Consider the following 14089-nt stretch of genomic DNA (forward strand, 5'->3'; position numbering starts at 1 on the left):
AAGAGGAATGTGGGGCTGCTAAAGATAATGCCATTTTGCAAGGGTCCACTCCGTATTTCAGACTCACCAATAGCAGAATTTTCCAAGCTGAATCTCACGCTGAGAAAGCACTACGCAGTGTGCATTCTTAGACCTACTGCACTCCAGATCCAGCGATGACTTCAGGTTAATTTAGAAGAAACTTAGTTTTGGAAATCTCTCCTCTCTGCCTCTGTGCTCCATGGGGTCTCCTGACCGGAACAGGGCACATTTCAATGAAATGTGCCTTCTGGAGCCCTTTACTGTTTCTAGTCAAAGGAGGCAGAGTTTCTTTCCCTAACCTGCCTATGCTGCATCACATCTCTGCTCCATTGTGTCAAATTAAAATCTGATAAAGGTAATGCTGTACTAGAGATTTTCATTAGCTCCAGGGCTGTCTAAGCTCCATTTAATTAAAAAAGGTTGCATCCAGCTGACTCATTCAGTATGAAAATTATCTGGTCCCTCTCTCTCTCTCTTTTTTTCCCCCAAACTGTGGAAAAAAGTGCAGTGTGTTTCAGAAGGTGGGAGACACCTAATACAAGCGAGCTCCACACAAGCCGGATTTCGATTTCAGAGAAAGTTGTTCTCATTCTCTAAAAATAACAAAAGTGTTCCTCTTCCCTTGGGTCTCCTGACAGCACTAGGAGAGCTTCAAGGAATCCATTTCAAGGATTAAAAAAGGAAGGCACTTGGCTCAAAGGAAAGGAGAGAAGAGTTGGAACAAAGACTTCTCTAGAGAGAGTCTTTCTTCATGGTGTTTGGGGACAAGTCCTTTATCTGGTATCAGGTTCTGTTTAAAGAGACTTAAGTAGAGGGTATATAAGCACTTAAGCAGACATATCTGTGAGCTTCAAGACTGTGAAAATGTGGGTTCCCTCAGCTGGCCGCTGTTACTGAATAAATGCAGTCAAATAGTCTGGTCCATCGGGGTTGTTCTCCACCCTGAGGACAAAGCTACTCTGGCAAATACACAAAATATAGGGCAAATCCACCTTTCGTGCAACTGTTTTATCCCTCTCCCAATATTTGAAGGGCCTGCCATCAATACCTACCTCATAATGATTTTTAAAAAGCGAGAGTTTTACCAGTTGCCTTCACTGTCCTTCAGGTAGAGTGGAAATTCAGTATGCATAACAGGAAGTCACATAATCTCCCTTCTCTCCACACTCAATTGGCAACAGTCCTCAACAGTCCCCCCCTCCTTTTTTTTAATATCCCATAGTATAAGCCTGAAAATTCTCTTTCAAACAATGTTTCTTCCCTCAATTTTGAGGTTTCAAATAAATTACGTTTGGCTCGGGGATGGGGGAGGAAGGATCTGGAAGATGAAGAAAAGCAAACAAAGATAACCTGCTGCTTTGAAAGAAATGATAAAGCCAGAAGTAGACACTGTGCCTGTCTGCCTCGGCTGGAGAAGCAGTAACTGCAAGGGGAAGATAAAGAGATTTATCTAGATGGATCCTCTCACCGTGGTCAGGTCCCTTCAGGGCCAGGCGGGTCTGATGATGGGGAAGGATCTCAAGCTTGACCTGGTCGGTGGTGTTGGCCAGGAACTGGGTGGCCTCGGCCAGCGTACAGTACTCCATGCTGGTTCCGTCGATGGACAGGATATGATCCCCCACGTGCAGGGCACCGCATCTACGGCGAGGGAAAGGAGAAACACCAGTGGGATGAGTGCCTTGCTCTTTGGCATGGGACTTTCATGGCCTTCCAGGTTAACAGTTCACATGGTTTCAATTTACTTAAAAAAGGAAAAGTTGGGGGAATCCCTGGGTGGCTCAGTGGTTTGGCACCTGCCTTTGGCTCAGGGCGTGATCCTGGAGCCCTGGGATCGAGTCCCACGTCAGGCTCCCTGCATGGAGCCTGCTTCTCCCTCCCTCTGCCCCTCTCTCTCTCTCTCTCTCTGTCTATCATAAATAAATAAATCTTTAAAAAAATATTTTTTTTTTAAAAAAAGGAAAAGTTGGAATGTTATAGGAAACCCCATCTGTCAAATGCTAAGTCCCTTGCGTCTGCATAGGAATGTAGAAAATAACAGAAAACCTGAAGGAAATGCTTTTCTCTTGTGCTTCTTTAAATAAACATATAGATAGATATTATTTCAGGGCAGTGGTGGTGGTGCCAAAAGTTGAAGGGAAGTGAATGGGAGGGAAGAGAAGAACAGGAAAATTTTTCCCCTTGGCTTTTTTTTTTTTTTTTTAAAATTTCTGTGTGTGTGTGTGTGTGTCTGTGTGTGTTTCCTTGTTGGTTTTTATATGGGAAAATTTTTCCCCTTGGCTTTTTTTTTTTTAATTTCTGTGGGGTTTTTTTTTGTTTGTTTTTTTGTTTTTCCTTGTTGGTTTTTCCATGAAACGTGAGCTGGTAAATACTCAGCACGTCAAGATGTGACTCACATAATTGGAGTGGGAGCACTTCCAACTATCTCATGTGTGAATGGGAAAGGCTGGGGGAGACTCAGCTAATGGCTTGTTCAGGAGCTCTCACGTGAGCCGCCGAATCACCAGTTCTCTATGACTAGATTTTATTTTATTTTGTTATTGTGGGGTTAAGTGTCGATTAGTACAAAAGCTCTCGATGGCGATGGCGATGGCAATTATTCAGGAGTCAGAAGAGTCAAAAAGGAGGCCTGCGGTTGGTGAGTGAGGGGAAGGCTGGGGGGAGGTGGGGAGAGGGGCTAGCTGCTATGTCTTGCTGAACTCAAGAGACTGGCTACTGGATGAGTTGAGAAAAGCAAACACGGCAGTCAGCATCCCGACGTACCAGTCAAGCGGACAGCTCCTTAAACTGGTTACCCCCTGTGGAATGGGGAAAAAAAAAAAAAAAACCGAGGGAGAAAATTAAAGCATCCTGCACCATTGAGCTGGAGAACACCTCTGGATCAATGGCCATCACTGGTCAAGGACTGAACAGAGGGTAAGAGCACAGTGGAGCTGTAGACTGACCACTACAGGGGTTGCTGCAGGTTCTACTGCATCAGAGTGCGAGGTTTACCAAGTTAGGGTGAGGGTGTATGGGAAAGAGGCCTCGTGGACATGCAGGGGAAGCTGGGCCTCTTGGAGTTTACTGAGCACCTTCCACAGGGAGAGTAGCCTCCTTCTCTTTAAAAAAAAAAAAAAAAAATTTATTGGAGTTCAATTTGCCCCTCCTTCTCAAGACAAAAAAGCATTTCAAGTCATCCCTTCCATCCAAAAAGAAAGTTCCGTGAAGCTCTTGGAGAGCTTCAGCTTTGGAAATGGGGGTTTTCTGACCAGGAGCTGTGAAATAATTTATAAGGTGGTGAGGTAGTCTTCTCGTCCCTGCCGCCTTTCTTACCTTGTAAGTCTAAACTATTCATTAAGAAAAAGAATTCAGGAAAAAGGACTTTTGTGTTTATGGTGTCATAGGAATGAATGATGTTTGCGGGGGCCCTTGAAGATGGTGAAAGCCTAAGATTAACATTCTATGACAGTGTAAGATCTTTCTTTAAAGACTGTATTATTTCAAAAATATTGTTTTACTTATTTAAGAAAAGAGGAATCATATTTTTCACGGTGGCAAGATGTCACCCGTTAACAGTTCGGGAAAACCTAAAAGGAGCATACTGAAGGTATGCTTGGCCACCCTAAGCCAAAAACAATCTATCACCCTAGAACACTCTAGGAAAACTCATTCAGTTGCTTGACTTTCATTTTTTCCTATCTCTAAAGACCACACCAAACATCTGGATGAGGCAACATTATGTTACGGGGTGGCTGATGAGGTAGGTGAATTTTTAAGCCCTAGAACCATAACTTGTTTTCTTGATGAAACCTGTATAAACGGGCAGGAGAGCTGTTTTAAAATCATATATGTAGGTATGTGAATGCATGTGTACCTGTGTAATATTACATATGTGTGTGTATATACATATAGAAATACATTTATACATATATATATTTTAACACTCATGCAGTTTTGAAAAGTAGGCACTTTTCTACAACACCCACCTGTCTGCAATACTTGCAGATTTGATTTTGTCTATGACAATGACCTGTTTGTTACAGCACATCGAGGTAGTTAGGGCAACCCCAAGGCTGGCACCAGGAGTTTTGGCAACTTCAACTAGCAGTGGCCCGGACGCTGTTGCCACAGAATCTACGGAAGAACACATTTCAGAAAACAAAACAAAATAAACCCAATAAGCAAAGAGACGCACGAAAAAATGTGGAGAATGTTCAATCTGATGTTGGTCTGTTACTGTTTTCACCAAAACGTACATTTCCCTCCAGGTAACATCCCCCCAAGCCAGTGATAACTCCCTAGGGCACCTCTTAGGACCCCTGCTGTATCCAGCTCGCATATCCAGTAATATGTGCACAGGTTTATCTCTTCAATTAAAATGTAAGCTTCACATTAGTTGGGATCATGTTTTGTGTATCTTTATGCCCTCTATATCACTTGGCACAGTCCCTAGAAATACTGGGTTTCCCAATAGAAGTTTTTCAAACATTTAGCACCTACTGTGGGTGGGAGGATGGATGGATGGGTGGATGGATGGATGGATGGATGGATGGGTGGGTGGGTGGATGGATGGGTGGATGGGTGGATGGATGGAAAGGTGGGTGGGTGGGTGGATGGATGGGTGGGTGGATGGGTGGATGGGTGGATGGATGGATGAATGGATGGATGGGTGGATGGATGGATGGATGGGTGGATGGATGGGTGGGTGGGTGGATGGATGGGTGGATGGATGGATGAATGGATGGATGGGTAGATGGATGGATGGATGGATGGATGGATGGATGGATAGGTGGGTGGGTGGATGGATGGGTGGATGGGTAGATGGATGAATGGATGGATGGGTGGATGGATGGATGGGTGGTTGGATGAATGGATGGATGGATGGATAGGTGGGTGGGTGGATGGATGGGTGGATGGATGAATGGATGGATGGATGGATAGGTGGGTGGGTGGGTGGATGGATGGATGGGTGGGTGGGTGGGTGGATGGGTGGATGGATGGATAGGTGGGTGGGTGGATGGATGGATGGATGGATGGGTGGATGGATAGATGGGTGGATGGATGGATGGATGGATGGATGGATGGATAGGTAGGTGGGTGGATGGATGGATGGATGGATGGATGGATGGATGGATAGGTGGGTGGATGGATGGATGGATAGGTGGGTGGGTGGATGGGTGGATGGATGGATAGGTGGGTGGGTGGATGGATGGATGGATGGATGGGTGGATGGATAGATGGGTGGATGGATGGATGGATGGATGGATGGATAGGTAGGTGGGTGGATGGATGGATGGATGGATGGATGGATGGATAGGTGGGTGGATGGGTGGATGGATGGGTGGATGGATGGATGGGTGGGTGGGTGGATGGATAGATGGGTGGATGGATGGATGGATAGGTGGGTGGGTTGGTGTATGGATGGGTGGATGGGTGGATGGGTGGGTGCGTGGATGAGTGAATGGATAGGTGGATGGATAGGTGGGTGGATGGGTGGATGGGTGGATGGATGAAGAGAGGAAATCTCTCATTAGCCAAACACGAGGAATGCATACAGTAAGTTGAATTTGTAAATCCTTTGGGTCTTTCCCTATTCTGGACCTGATCTAGGGTCACTTCACCCTCAGGAGTGACTTCACACCACACGTGCTTTATTTGTGGCTTGGAACCCTCCGTATCCCTTCAACTCCTATTTACCCTGGGGGACTCAGCGTAAACATCAATTGCCTCTGAGAAGCCTCTCCCGACTCATGATTTGGTGAGATCCCTGTCTCATGTGCTCCTACAACCTGCTGTTCTTCCTCTGTTGTGGTGCACAGCTCACTGCTTCCCTGTGGCCAGTGTTCATCACAGGCTTCTGTCCCTTGCCAGACTGCAAGCTGGCTGCGAAGGCAGAGATGACGCCTAGTTGATCACGACATCCTCAGTGCCGGGCATAACGATTGGCACACAGGACGTGAGCAATGAACAGTTGTTGAGTGAATGCACAAATAAACGAGAAAACTCATGAAGTTGCTTAAAGTTCAGAAGAGGCAGGTGAGAGCCTTGGACATGGAATTAAAACACCCACATTTCATTCTTTTTTTTTCACAATATTTTGATCATGGACAAGTTGCCAAAACTTTCCAAGTCAGCTTGCTTGCCTACAAAATGGTATCTTTCTCTCAGTGTTTATTTTGATGAAATCAATGTTTTGTTAGAGCATTCTGTACTTCACAAAGTGCTATACATAAAGACTATTGTTATTATTATTGCTATATTATGACCTCAAACATTTTATAAGACACATATTACAAAACTCTGTAATAGTTTTTTTGATTTTTTTTTTTAGTTTTTCTTTTTTTTGATTTTCAACTGCTCTTCATTAGTACGATTTTGTCTTTCTGCAAGTCCATCTTTATCACGGAGGTGACACTCAGATGTGGTGAGCTAGGACATCAGTATTCCTGTCGCTGTATGGACTGACTCACGACGCTGGACATTCTATAGGAAAGAGCCATTTTTAGCTTGTTATGAAACAAGATATTTCTTAAATAAGGTAAAGATGAGAACGTTCATGCCAATGACATTCATATTCTGGTGCTAAAGATTCTTGTATGCACTACATTTCTCAAATGATTGGTGATATCGCAGTAATTTAGTCCAAAAAAAAAAAATTAAGTGACCATTAGAACCGGTATCCCTTCCTGTCAATTCCAGGGCAGAACTCAGTAAGAATAGCTGGGAGGACCCAACACTCTGAGTTTACTAACAGGGCTTTTTGATTCTGGGGTGTTAGGACTATAATTTTCCCGTGAACCTAACTCTTGCAGCTGTGGCTCTCTCTGGTCTTGCTCACCTTGCTGTGTTAGCACCTGACCTAGGTCCACTGACAACATGTGGCTTCTCTTCCTTCTCCCTCACTACCTGCTGTTTCTCTCCAGTGCCTCGCTTGGTCATGGTGCTGCCCCGGGTCCTGCTCTACTTCCACCTGGTGATCTATTGTGAGCGGGCCCCTTGGCTATGTGCGACAGTGGTTTGCACCTGCCTCAGTTGGGGCTCACTGGCCAGTCCTTGTAACCTCTGTTTTAGGGGTCCTTTCTTTACTAGGGTAGTCGATTCTGCAGACCTCTTAACTCTCACAGCCCAAGTTCTGTGACTAAGCCAAGTGCACAAAATCTGGTGCCTTGAGCTTCCCCCCCGCTGAAGTCTGCAACCTACATGAGCATGCAACCTGGCAAGGTCCCTTCTTGCTTAGGTTGACCTTCATGTCAGCTCTGGCCCAGGAGGGCCTTTTCTCATATTATCTTTATAGAACTTTAGAACTTAATGATTCAAGATATAATGGACACATTACCGTGGTTTCAGGTAATGTGATGCTCTGATAGTCACACACACACTGTGAAACGATCACCACAATAATAGAAGGAATAATTTTAGAAGGACTAATATCCGAAATCACTTCCCAGGACTGGCTGGATCTCAACAGATAGCTTTGCAAGGTGATAATCACATATAATCTTCCACTTGGTTTTCTCATGTGGAAAGATAAACTTCTTTGGCTTAACAGATGGAAGTAATAAAGTTTTTTGCTACTTATAACTTAATCTCTTACTTAATGGCAGAAATTGGTAGTTGTTCCTTGGTATCCCATCTTCCCTTCTTTCTTCAGGGACATCAGTATTCCTGATTTCTTCAGGAATAAGCGGCTCAGCTAAGGGCATTTACCAGCCTCCTTTGCAGTGAGGTGCGTCTATGTGACCAAGTTCCAGTCAGTGGGAAGTGAGCTGTTCTGGATGTGCTCTTAAAAATGATGGATGTAAAAAAAAAAAAAAAATGATGGATGTGTGGGGGAATCCCTGGGTGGCTCAGCGGTTTGGCCACTGCCTTCAGCCCAGGGCTGGAGTCCCAGGATCGAGTCCCACGTCGGGCTCCCTGCATGGAGCCTGCTTCTCCCTCTGCCTGTGTCTCTGCCTTTCTCTCTCTCTTTCCCTGTGTCTCTCATGAATGAATAAATAAAATCTTAAAAAAAAATGATGGATGTGCTCTCCTCGATCTCATTTCTTCCTTGTTGCTGTTGCAGTGCAGGCCCTTAATTGGTGACCCATCTTCAGCCATGTAGACAAAAGCAGGGAGCCACGTAGAGAAGCTTAGGTTGCTGAAACCCTCTCTTCCCGGAGATTGGAGCTCTTCCAATAAATAAACTTCTATCATATTTAAGCTAGTATTTTAAGTTTGGGTCTTTGTTAAAAACTAAATCTATATCCTGGTAGGCCTTTTCGCTTGAGTCTATTCCTCCAATATATCTTTCTTGAATTGTTATTTTAAGAGGCAGGTATTTATAACTCGGCGTTTGCAGATGTAAGTTTTTTTTATAAAACCACAATCAACCATTACTTAGTACACATGATGTATTCATTTTTCTTAAAAGCATTGCATCATGATTAAAGATCAGAGCTTTTAAAGAGGTTATCAGCATATATGGATATTGTTTAAATATAAACTCTTACATTGCTTTTTTTCTCCTGGCCTATATTTGTTAAGGTCCTAAAAGTTATATTCTTGCATGGTTCTAACATTCCAGTTATGGCAAAGAATGAATATTAAACTTTTTCCTGTGGAAAGAAATGATAGGAACAGGGCTATCAAGAAACAGAGAAAAATATGAGCAAACCTGCAGGGAATTGATTACTCGCAAGAAGCTTTTTACTTTCTGTTCTTTAAGGATCTAATTAGTTGTTAAGAACGCTTTTGAGATGAAGGCAAAGCTCATCTATCAGGCTGTAGTGTTCTAGAAGAATGGAACAATCTGGAGAAATTGGAGGCAGACAGAAGGTCACAAAGAGCATGCTACATATTAAATGCACATGAGTAGCTAACAAAAATGGTTTAAGGAGGTCATGGGAGACCTTTGCTCCCCTCATCCCTTCAGCTTTGCACGTGCCTGTTAGTGTCCAACTATCACTGAATTGATCCTCCCATTTGGAGGAGGGTCTTGGGGTTAGACTGAGGAGTATGGGCTGAGTCTAGAACAAGCGTCATCTTCTCTTAAAGTAAAGGACGTGCATACACAGTTAAAGTGGCTTATGGGGGGTGGGGTGGGGAAGAAGCATGGAAAAAAATGTACCGGATCTTCTTCTGCCACCATTAATTTAGAAGAGAAGAGAGCTCATACCCCCAGCTGCTCTGCTTCACCTCCAAAGTAAGTTTCTCTTTAAGTAGTACTTTCCCCCATAAGGCTTCAGAGGATCAACAAGTGCAATATTTCCATTTGGGGGAGCCAGACGGGCAATGAATGAGTTTCTTTAAAACTAAAATGGAATGCTTCAGAACTCTGAGAAGAGAAATTTAAAGTCATGGTTAAGGGAAGAAGCGGTGTGCTTCTAAGCTGGGCCTGGGGCTGGAAGCTGGAGGGAGATGCCTCACTATGCCACCAACTTACCATGTGGCTCAAGCCATCATTTCCTTTAGACCTCATTTCCTGCATTTGTAAAATAACTGGACTTTCATAAAAGCTCTCTAGCCCTGATTATCTACAACTCTACAGAGAAATAGCAATGCCAGGTAAGGAAAAGCCTAGGGAATCAGAAAATTCGAGAAGGTTAATAAACCTTATAAAAGTATGCAGTAGCTCAATTTAAATTCCAATACCCTACTAGTGAGTAGAAGAGGTGAACTGCTAGATATAAAAATGATTCTAGACAACCCATGTTTACGGAGATGGGTTGTAAGACCTCACACTTTTAAGTATTTTGATAACAACAATAACATCCTTTAAAGAGTGAGTTTAAGGGATGGTCTCCCATCTTTACACACCCATTATGTAATATAAAGATTTCATATTAAGAAATTTCCAGGGCACAACGTTAACTTTCTTTTTATTTTCTTTCTTTTTTTTTTTTTTTACAATGTTAACTTTCTAACAAGACTGTGTCACAGTGAAGTCCTAACTTACGCAGAGAAAAAATAAAGGTGCCAGGGAAAGGGAGGTATTTATCTTATGTTAAGATGACCAGGGATTTAAAATTTATTTTTAATTTAAATTCAATTTAGCAAACATGTATTGTATTATTAGTTTCAGGGGTAGAATTTAGTGATTCATCAGTTGCATATAATAGCCAGTGCTCATTACGTGAAGTGCCTTCCTTAATGCCTGTCACCCAATTTCCCCATCTCCCCGCCCACCAACCCTCAGTTTGTTTCCTATAGTTAAGAGTCTCTCAGAATTTGTTTCTGTTCTTATATTTTTATTTTTCCTTCCCTTCCCCTATGTTTATCTGCTCTGTTTCTTAAATTCCACATAGGAGTGAAATCATACAGTATTTGTCTTCCTCTATTTCACTTAGCATAGTACCCTCTAGTTCCATTCCTGTCATCGCAAATGGCAAGATTTCATTCTTTTGATGGTTGAGTAATATCCCATTGTGTGTGTGTGTGCACACACAAGGATGTGTGGGGATTGTTGATAACAGTTTACTGAATATGAGCTTAGCTTTCTATTCTTTCTCCTTAGTAGCCTAGTTTCACTTACCCATGATCACTCTTAGATTTATGCATCTAGTACATACCGTTCCCCTGAGCTCCCACTGCTACTACTGCCACCTTAAACAATTCTTGGGTGTTTCACGGGCACAACAAACACAGCATGTGTAGAACTGGTAGTGAGCCCACCACACTCCGTTGGCTCTTCTCCCAGTGAATGACTGCCATTACACTCCACCGTGCAAACCAGAAACCTAGGAGTCATCTCAAGTCCATCCTCTCCCTCATCCTCACAAATTTCTCTTTCACTCTAATTCCTAACAGCTCTCAACTTCATCCTTTCTTTCTGTCTCCACAATCACTCTTTCAGCCCAAGTTACCATCATCTGGTACCCCCTCCTCCTCTCATGGCCTCCACCTTCCCAAACCAGTGATCATTTTAAAAGTGTGCCTCACATTGTGTTAACACCATGCTTAAATCCTTTCAGTGGCTGTTCCTACGAGGTAGAGCATTTCAACACCATCTACAAGGACCTACATCTGGCCTGCTTACCTCACCAGGTCTATTTCCCGCGATTCTGCTCTTGTTCTCTCTGCTCCAGCCCCCTACTTTTCTTTCATTTCTTTAAAAATGCCACGTGCCTTCTTGTCTCTGGTCCCTTCTGTCTACCTGGAATGCTCCAACTCTCTTTCATTTCTCCTTCACCCACTTCTTCACCACTTCTTTGCTCAAATGTCACTTCCTTAGAGATTTCTGACTTGACCTGCAAACCATGTCTACCTTCCTGAGAAATGCATTAATAGAATCCTGTGCTTTTCCTTCACAGCACTTCTAATAAATGCAATTCAACAATCAGTTGTCTAATTGGCTATTTAGTTAATTGTTCTTTGATAAAAATGTAAGCTCCATGCAGCAGGGATTGTGTATGTCCTCCTCATGACCATGGTTCTCCACAGTCTATGATATCTATGTACATAGTAGGTGCTCAGTGATATTTGTTGATGAAACAAGTGGAAGCATGAACACCTATTATTTTATTTAAGGTGCTATGCTAAATATACTGATGATGCAGAAAGTTAATTTATATTCTTTTGCTTGAAGTAGTTCCAAGTATAGGTGGGATCACGTTAACTCTATGCTTAAATCCTTTCAATGGCTATTCTTGTCACCGGCTGTGTATACATATATAGATAATGTTGATGATGAAGAGTGTTCTTCTTGTGTCTAAATTCTAAGACTGCAAAATGAATTCCATCGAATGCCTCACAGTATCAGACTGAGAAGTATGTGACTTTATCTAGCAGTGAAAGAATTAGGGAACAATCCAGTGGCAGAAAGGTAACCCACCTTCTTCCAGATGGAACTTGAGCTCACTGGTCATTCCACCTCTAAAGTGGGTATTATGGTAGTTGAAAATGGTCAAGTAAATAAGCCACCTCGAGGGACGCCTTGGTGGTTCAGTGGGTGAGTGTCTGCCTTCGGCTCAGGATATGATTCTGGGGTCCTGGGATCGAGTTCCACATCGGGCTCCCTGCATGGAGCCTGCTTCTCCCTCTGCCTATGTCTCTGCCTCTCTCTGTGTGTCTCTCATGAATAAATAAATAAAATCTTCTTAAAAAAAAAGCCATCTCCAGGATTATAAGCTCTTAAAAAGACTGCTGTCTTTTAAGGATTGACACAAAGGTCCTGTGCCTTAAAACCATGAAGAGACGTGAATGCTCTGGGTACCTGGGGAGGACACTGTCTGGTCCCAGAAGAATCTGTCAGACCAGCTTATCTGCAGAGGTCCCTAAGCAAATCATGTTGACTTACGGCTAAACAGAACCACAGAGGAGAATGTGCTTATTTGAATCAGGATCCTCACAAGAAACAGATGATACACTCAAATTAAGATACTTTGATGAGAGTTTAATAAAAAACTATTTGGAAAGATGTGAGAAGGTTAGAAGGGAACCACAGGGATAATGCAATATGCTCTGAGGCCAGAAGCAAAAAGCACCTTACTACACTGTCCTGAAGAAGCAAAGGATAGAGCTGTTAGTGAGAAAGGACTATGTGGAACGGGCTACCTGATGGAGCTGGCACCTGAAGTCAAAGGATGTAGCCAGCCTCAGTGAACCCATAGCAAGGCAGCCAGGAAATAACACTCTCCATCACTGTCCTCTCTTCCTCTCATCTCCTGCCATGATCCCTACTAGCTAAACCCAACTGGAGCTGAGGACATGAGAGCCCATTATGTAGGCCATGAAGGTCAGGGCACACAGTAGCATGGAGAAGAGTGGCGAGTGGCTCTAGAGGTAAAAAGGATGCTATCCTAGTTTGCATATATTTCCACTCAATTTCATTTCACAAACTCTGGAGGCTGCTTGCTTTAAACTAAATCTATAACATAAAGAAATAATCAGCAAGAAAAAAAGGAGCCTGCAAATGCCTTGCCCACAAGGGTTAATAGAGATGCTCTGAACTGCAAAAATGACTCAGAACTACAGGTAAATTGAAGGGGACAGAAAGTAGATTGGTAGTTGCCAGGTCTTGGGGGCAGAGGGGAATAAGGGGATGACGGCTTCAGTTTTGCATCTAGACGGAGCTGATGACTGCACAATGTTGTGCATGTGCTAAACGCTACTATTAAATTGTACACATTAAAGTGGTTAATTATATATTTTGTGAATTTTGCTTTAGTAAAAAAAAATATGAGCTTTCTGGAAACTGGGATAATAAAGGAAACCTGGTCAATTATGCAATTATCACCATTGCAAAGGGGGAGGTTTCCAATGGCTGTTCCTCGATCAAACCTCTGTGTCCTATCATTAAAATATGTTGAGGATAGTCCCCATTATACCAGTTAGCACCATGTATGTAAAATCCCATGGGAGAAATATCTATTAGAGCTCCCTGCTAGAAGCACAGGAAGGAGGCAACCCAGAGATAAGCTTTTTAGATGACAGAGAGGGGCACCTGGGTGGCTCAGTCAGTTAAGCATCTGCCTTTGGCTCATGTCATGATCCTGAGGTCCTGGGATCAAGCCCCACATCGGGCTCCCTGATCAGTGGGGAGTCTGCTTCTCCCTCTGTCTGTCTCCTCACTCATGCTCTTTCTCTCTCTCTGAAAGAAATAAATAAAAATCTTAAAAAAATAGACAACATAGAATTTGATCTGAATGTTTCTCAGCTGCCTTTATTTTAATGGGCTCTAAGAAAACAACAAAACTATTTTAGCAAGTAAGCTTTCTAGCATTACCCATGTGGCAGTTACTTTCTGCATCACAGGAGGGGATCTACAAATGCTAACGTTTAATTGATCGTTAGCCTTTTCTGGCAATTGCTTTCTGTAATAAATGTTTCCCCACAACAACATCAAGGAGCGAATACTGCCTCGTGGTATTAAGCCTATTTCCCTAGTCGCCACCTAATTCCATTTACAGGAGGCCCTATGAAAAGTGGGAGTCCAAAAGCCCTGGCTTTATTCCAAGATGTCTAATAAGATGCATAGCAAAAGTAAAAGCAAGCAGACAGGCTAGATGGATGAGGCACCCTTATTTAAGAAAGTGCAAGAGGGAAAAATGGAGTGTGTCAAAATGAGAAAAATAAACAGAAGAAAAAGCAGGAAGAAATAATCAAGAGCCCA

General features: G+C 43.0%; 1 protein-coding gene across 22 annotated transcripts in view; it reads right to left on the reverse strand.

The window, feature by feature from the left end:
- Window positions 1-14089, reverse strand: part of GRIP1 (glutamate receptor interacting protein 1) — a 664081-nt gene that overhangs the window by 89281 nt on the left and 560711 nt on the right. For all 22 annotated transcript variants that reach the window (XM_077913731.1, XM_077913735.1, XM_077913732.1 and 19 more), the window contains 2 exons: window positions 3987-4134; window positions 1490-1659 (listed from right to left, as the gene is read on the reverse strand). In XM_077913731.1, the coding sequence (XP_077769857.1) occupies window positions 1490-1659; window positions 3987-4134 (318 nt within the window). The remainder of the gene's footprint in view (window positions 1-1489; window positions 1660-3986; window positions 4135-14089) is intronic.

Source organism: Canis aureus, chromosome 11 (genome assembly GCF_053574225.1).
Source record: "Canis aureus isolate CA01 chromosome 11, VMU_Caureus_v.1.0, whole genome shotgun sequence".
NCBI lineage: Eukaryota > Metazoa > Chordata > Mammalia > Carnivora > Canidae > Canis > Canis aureus.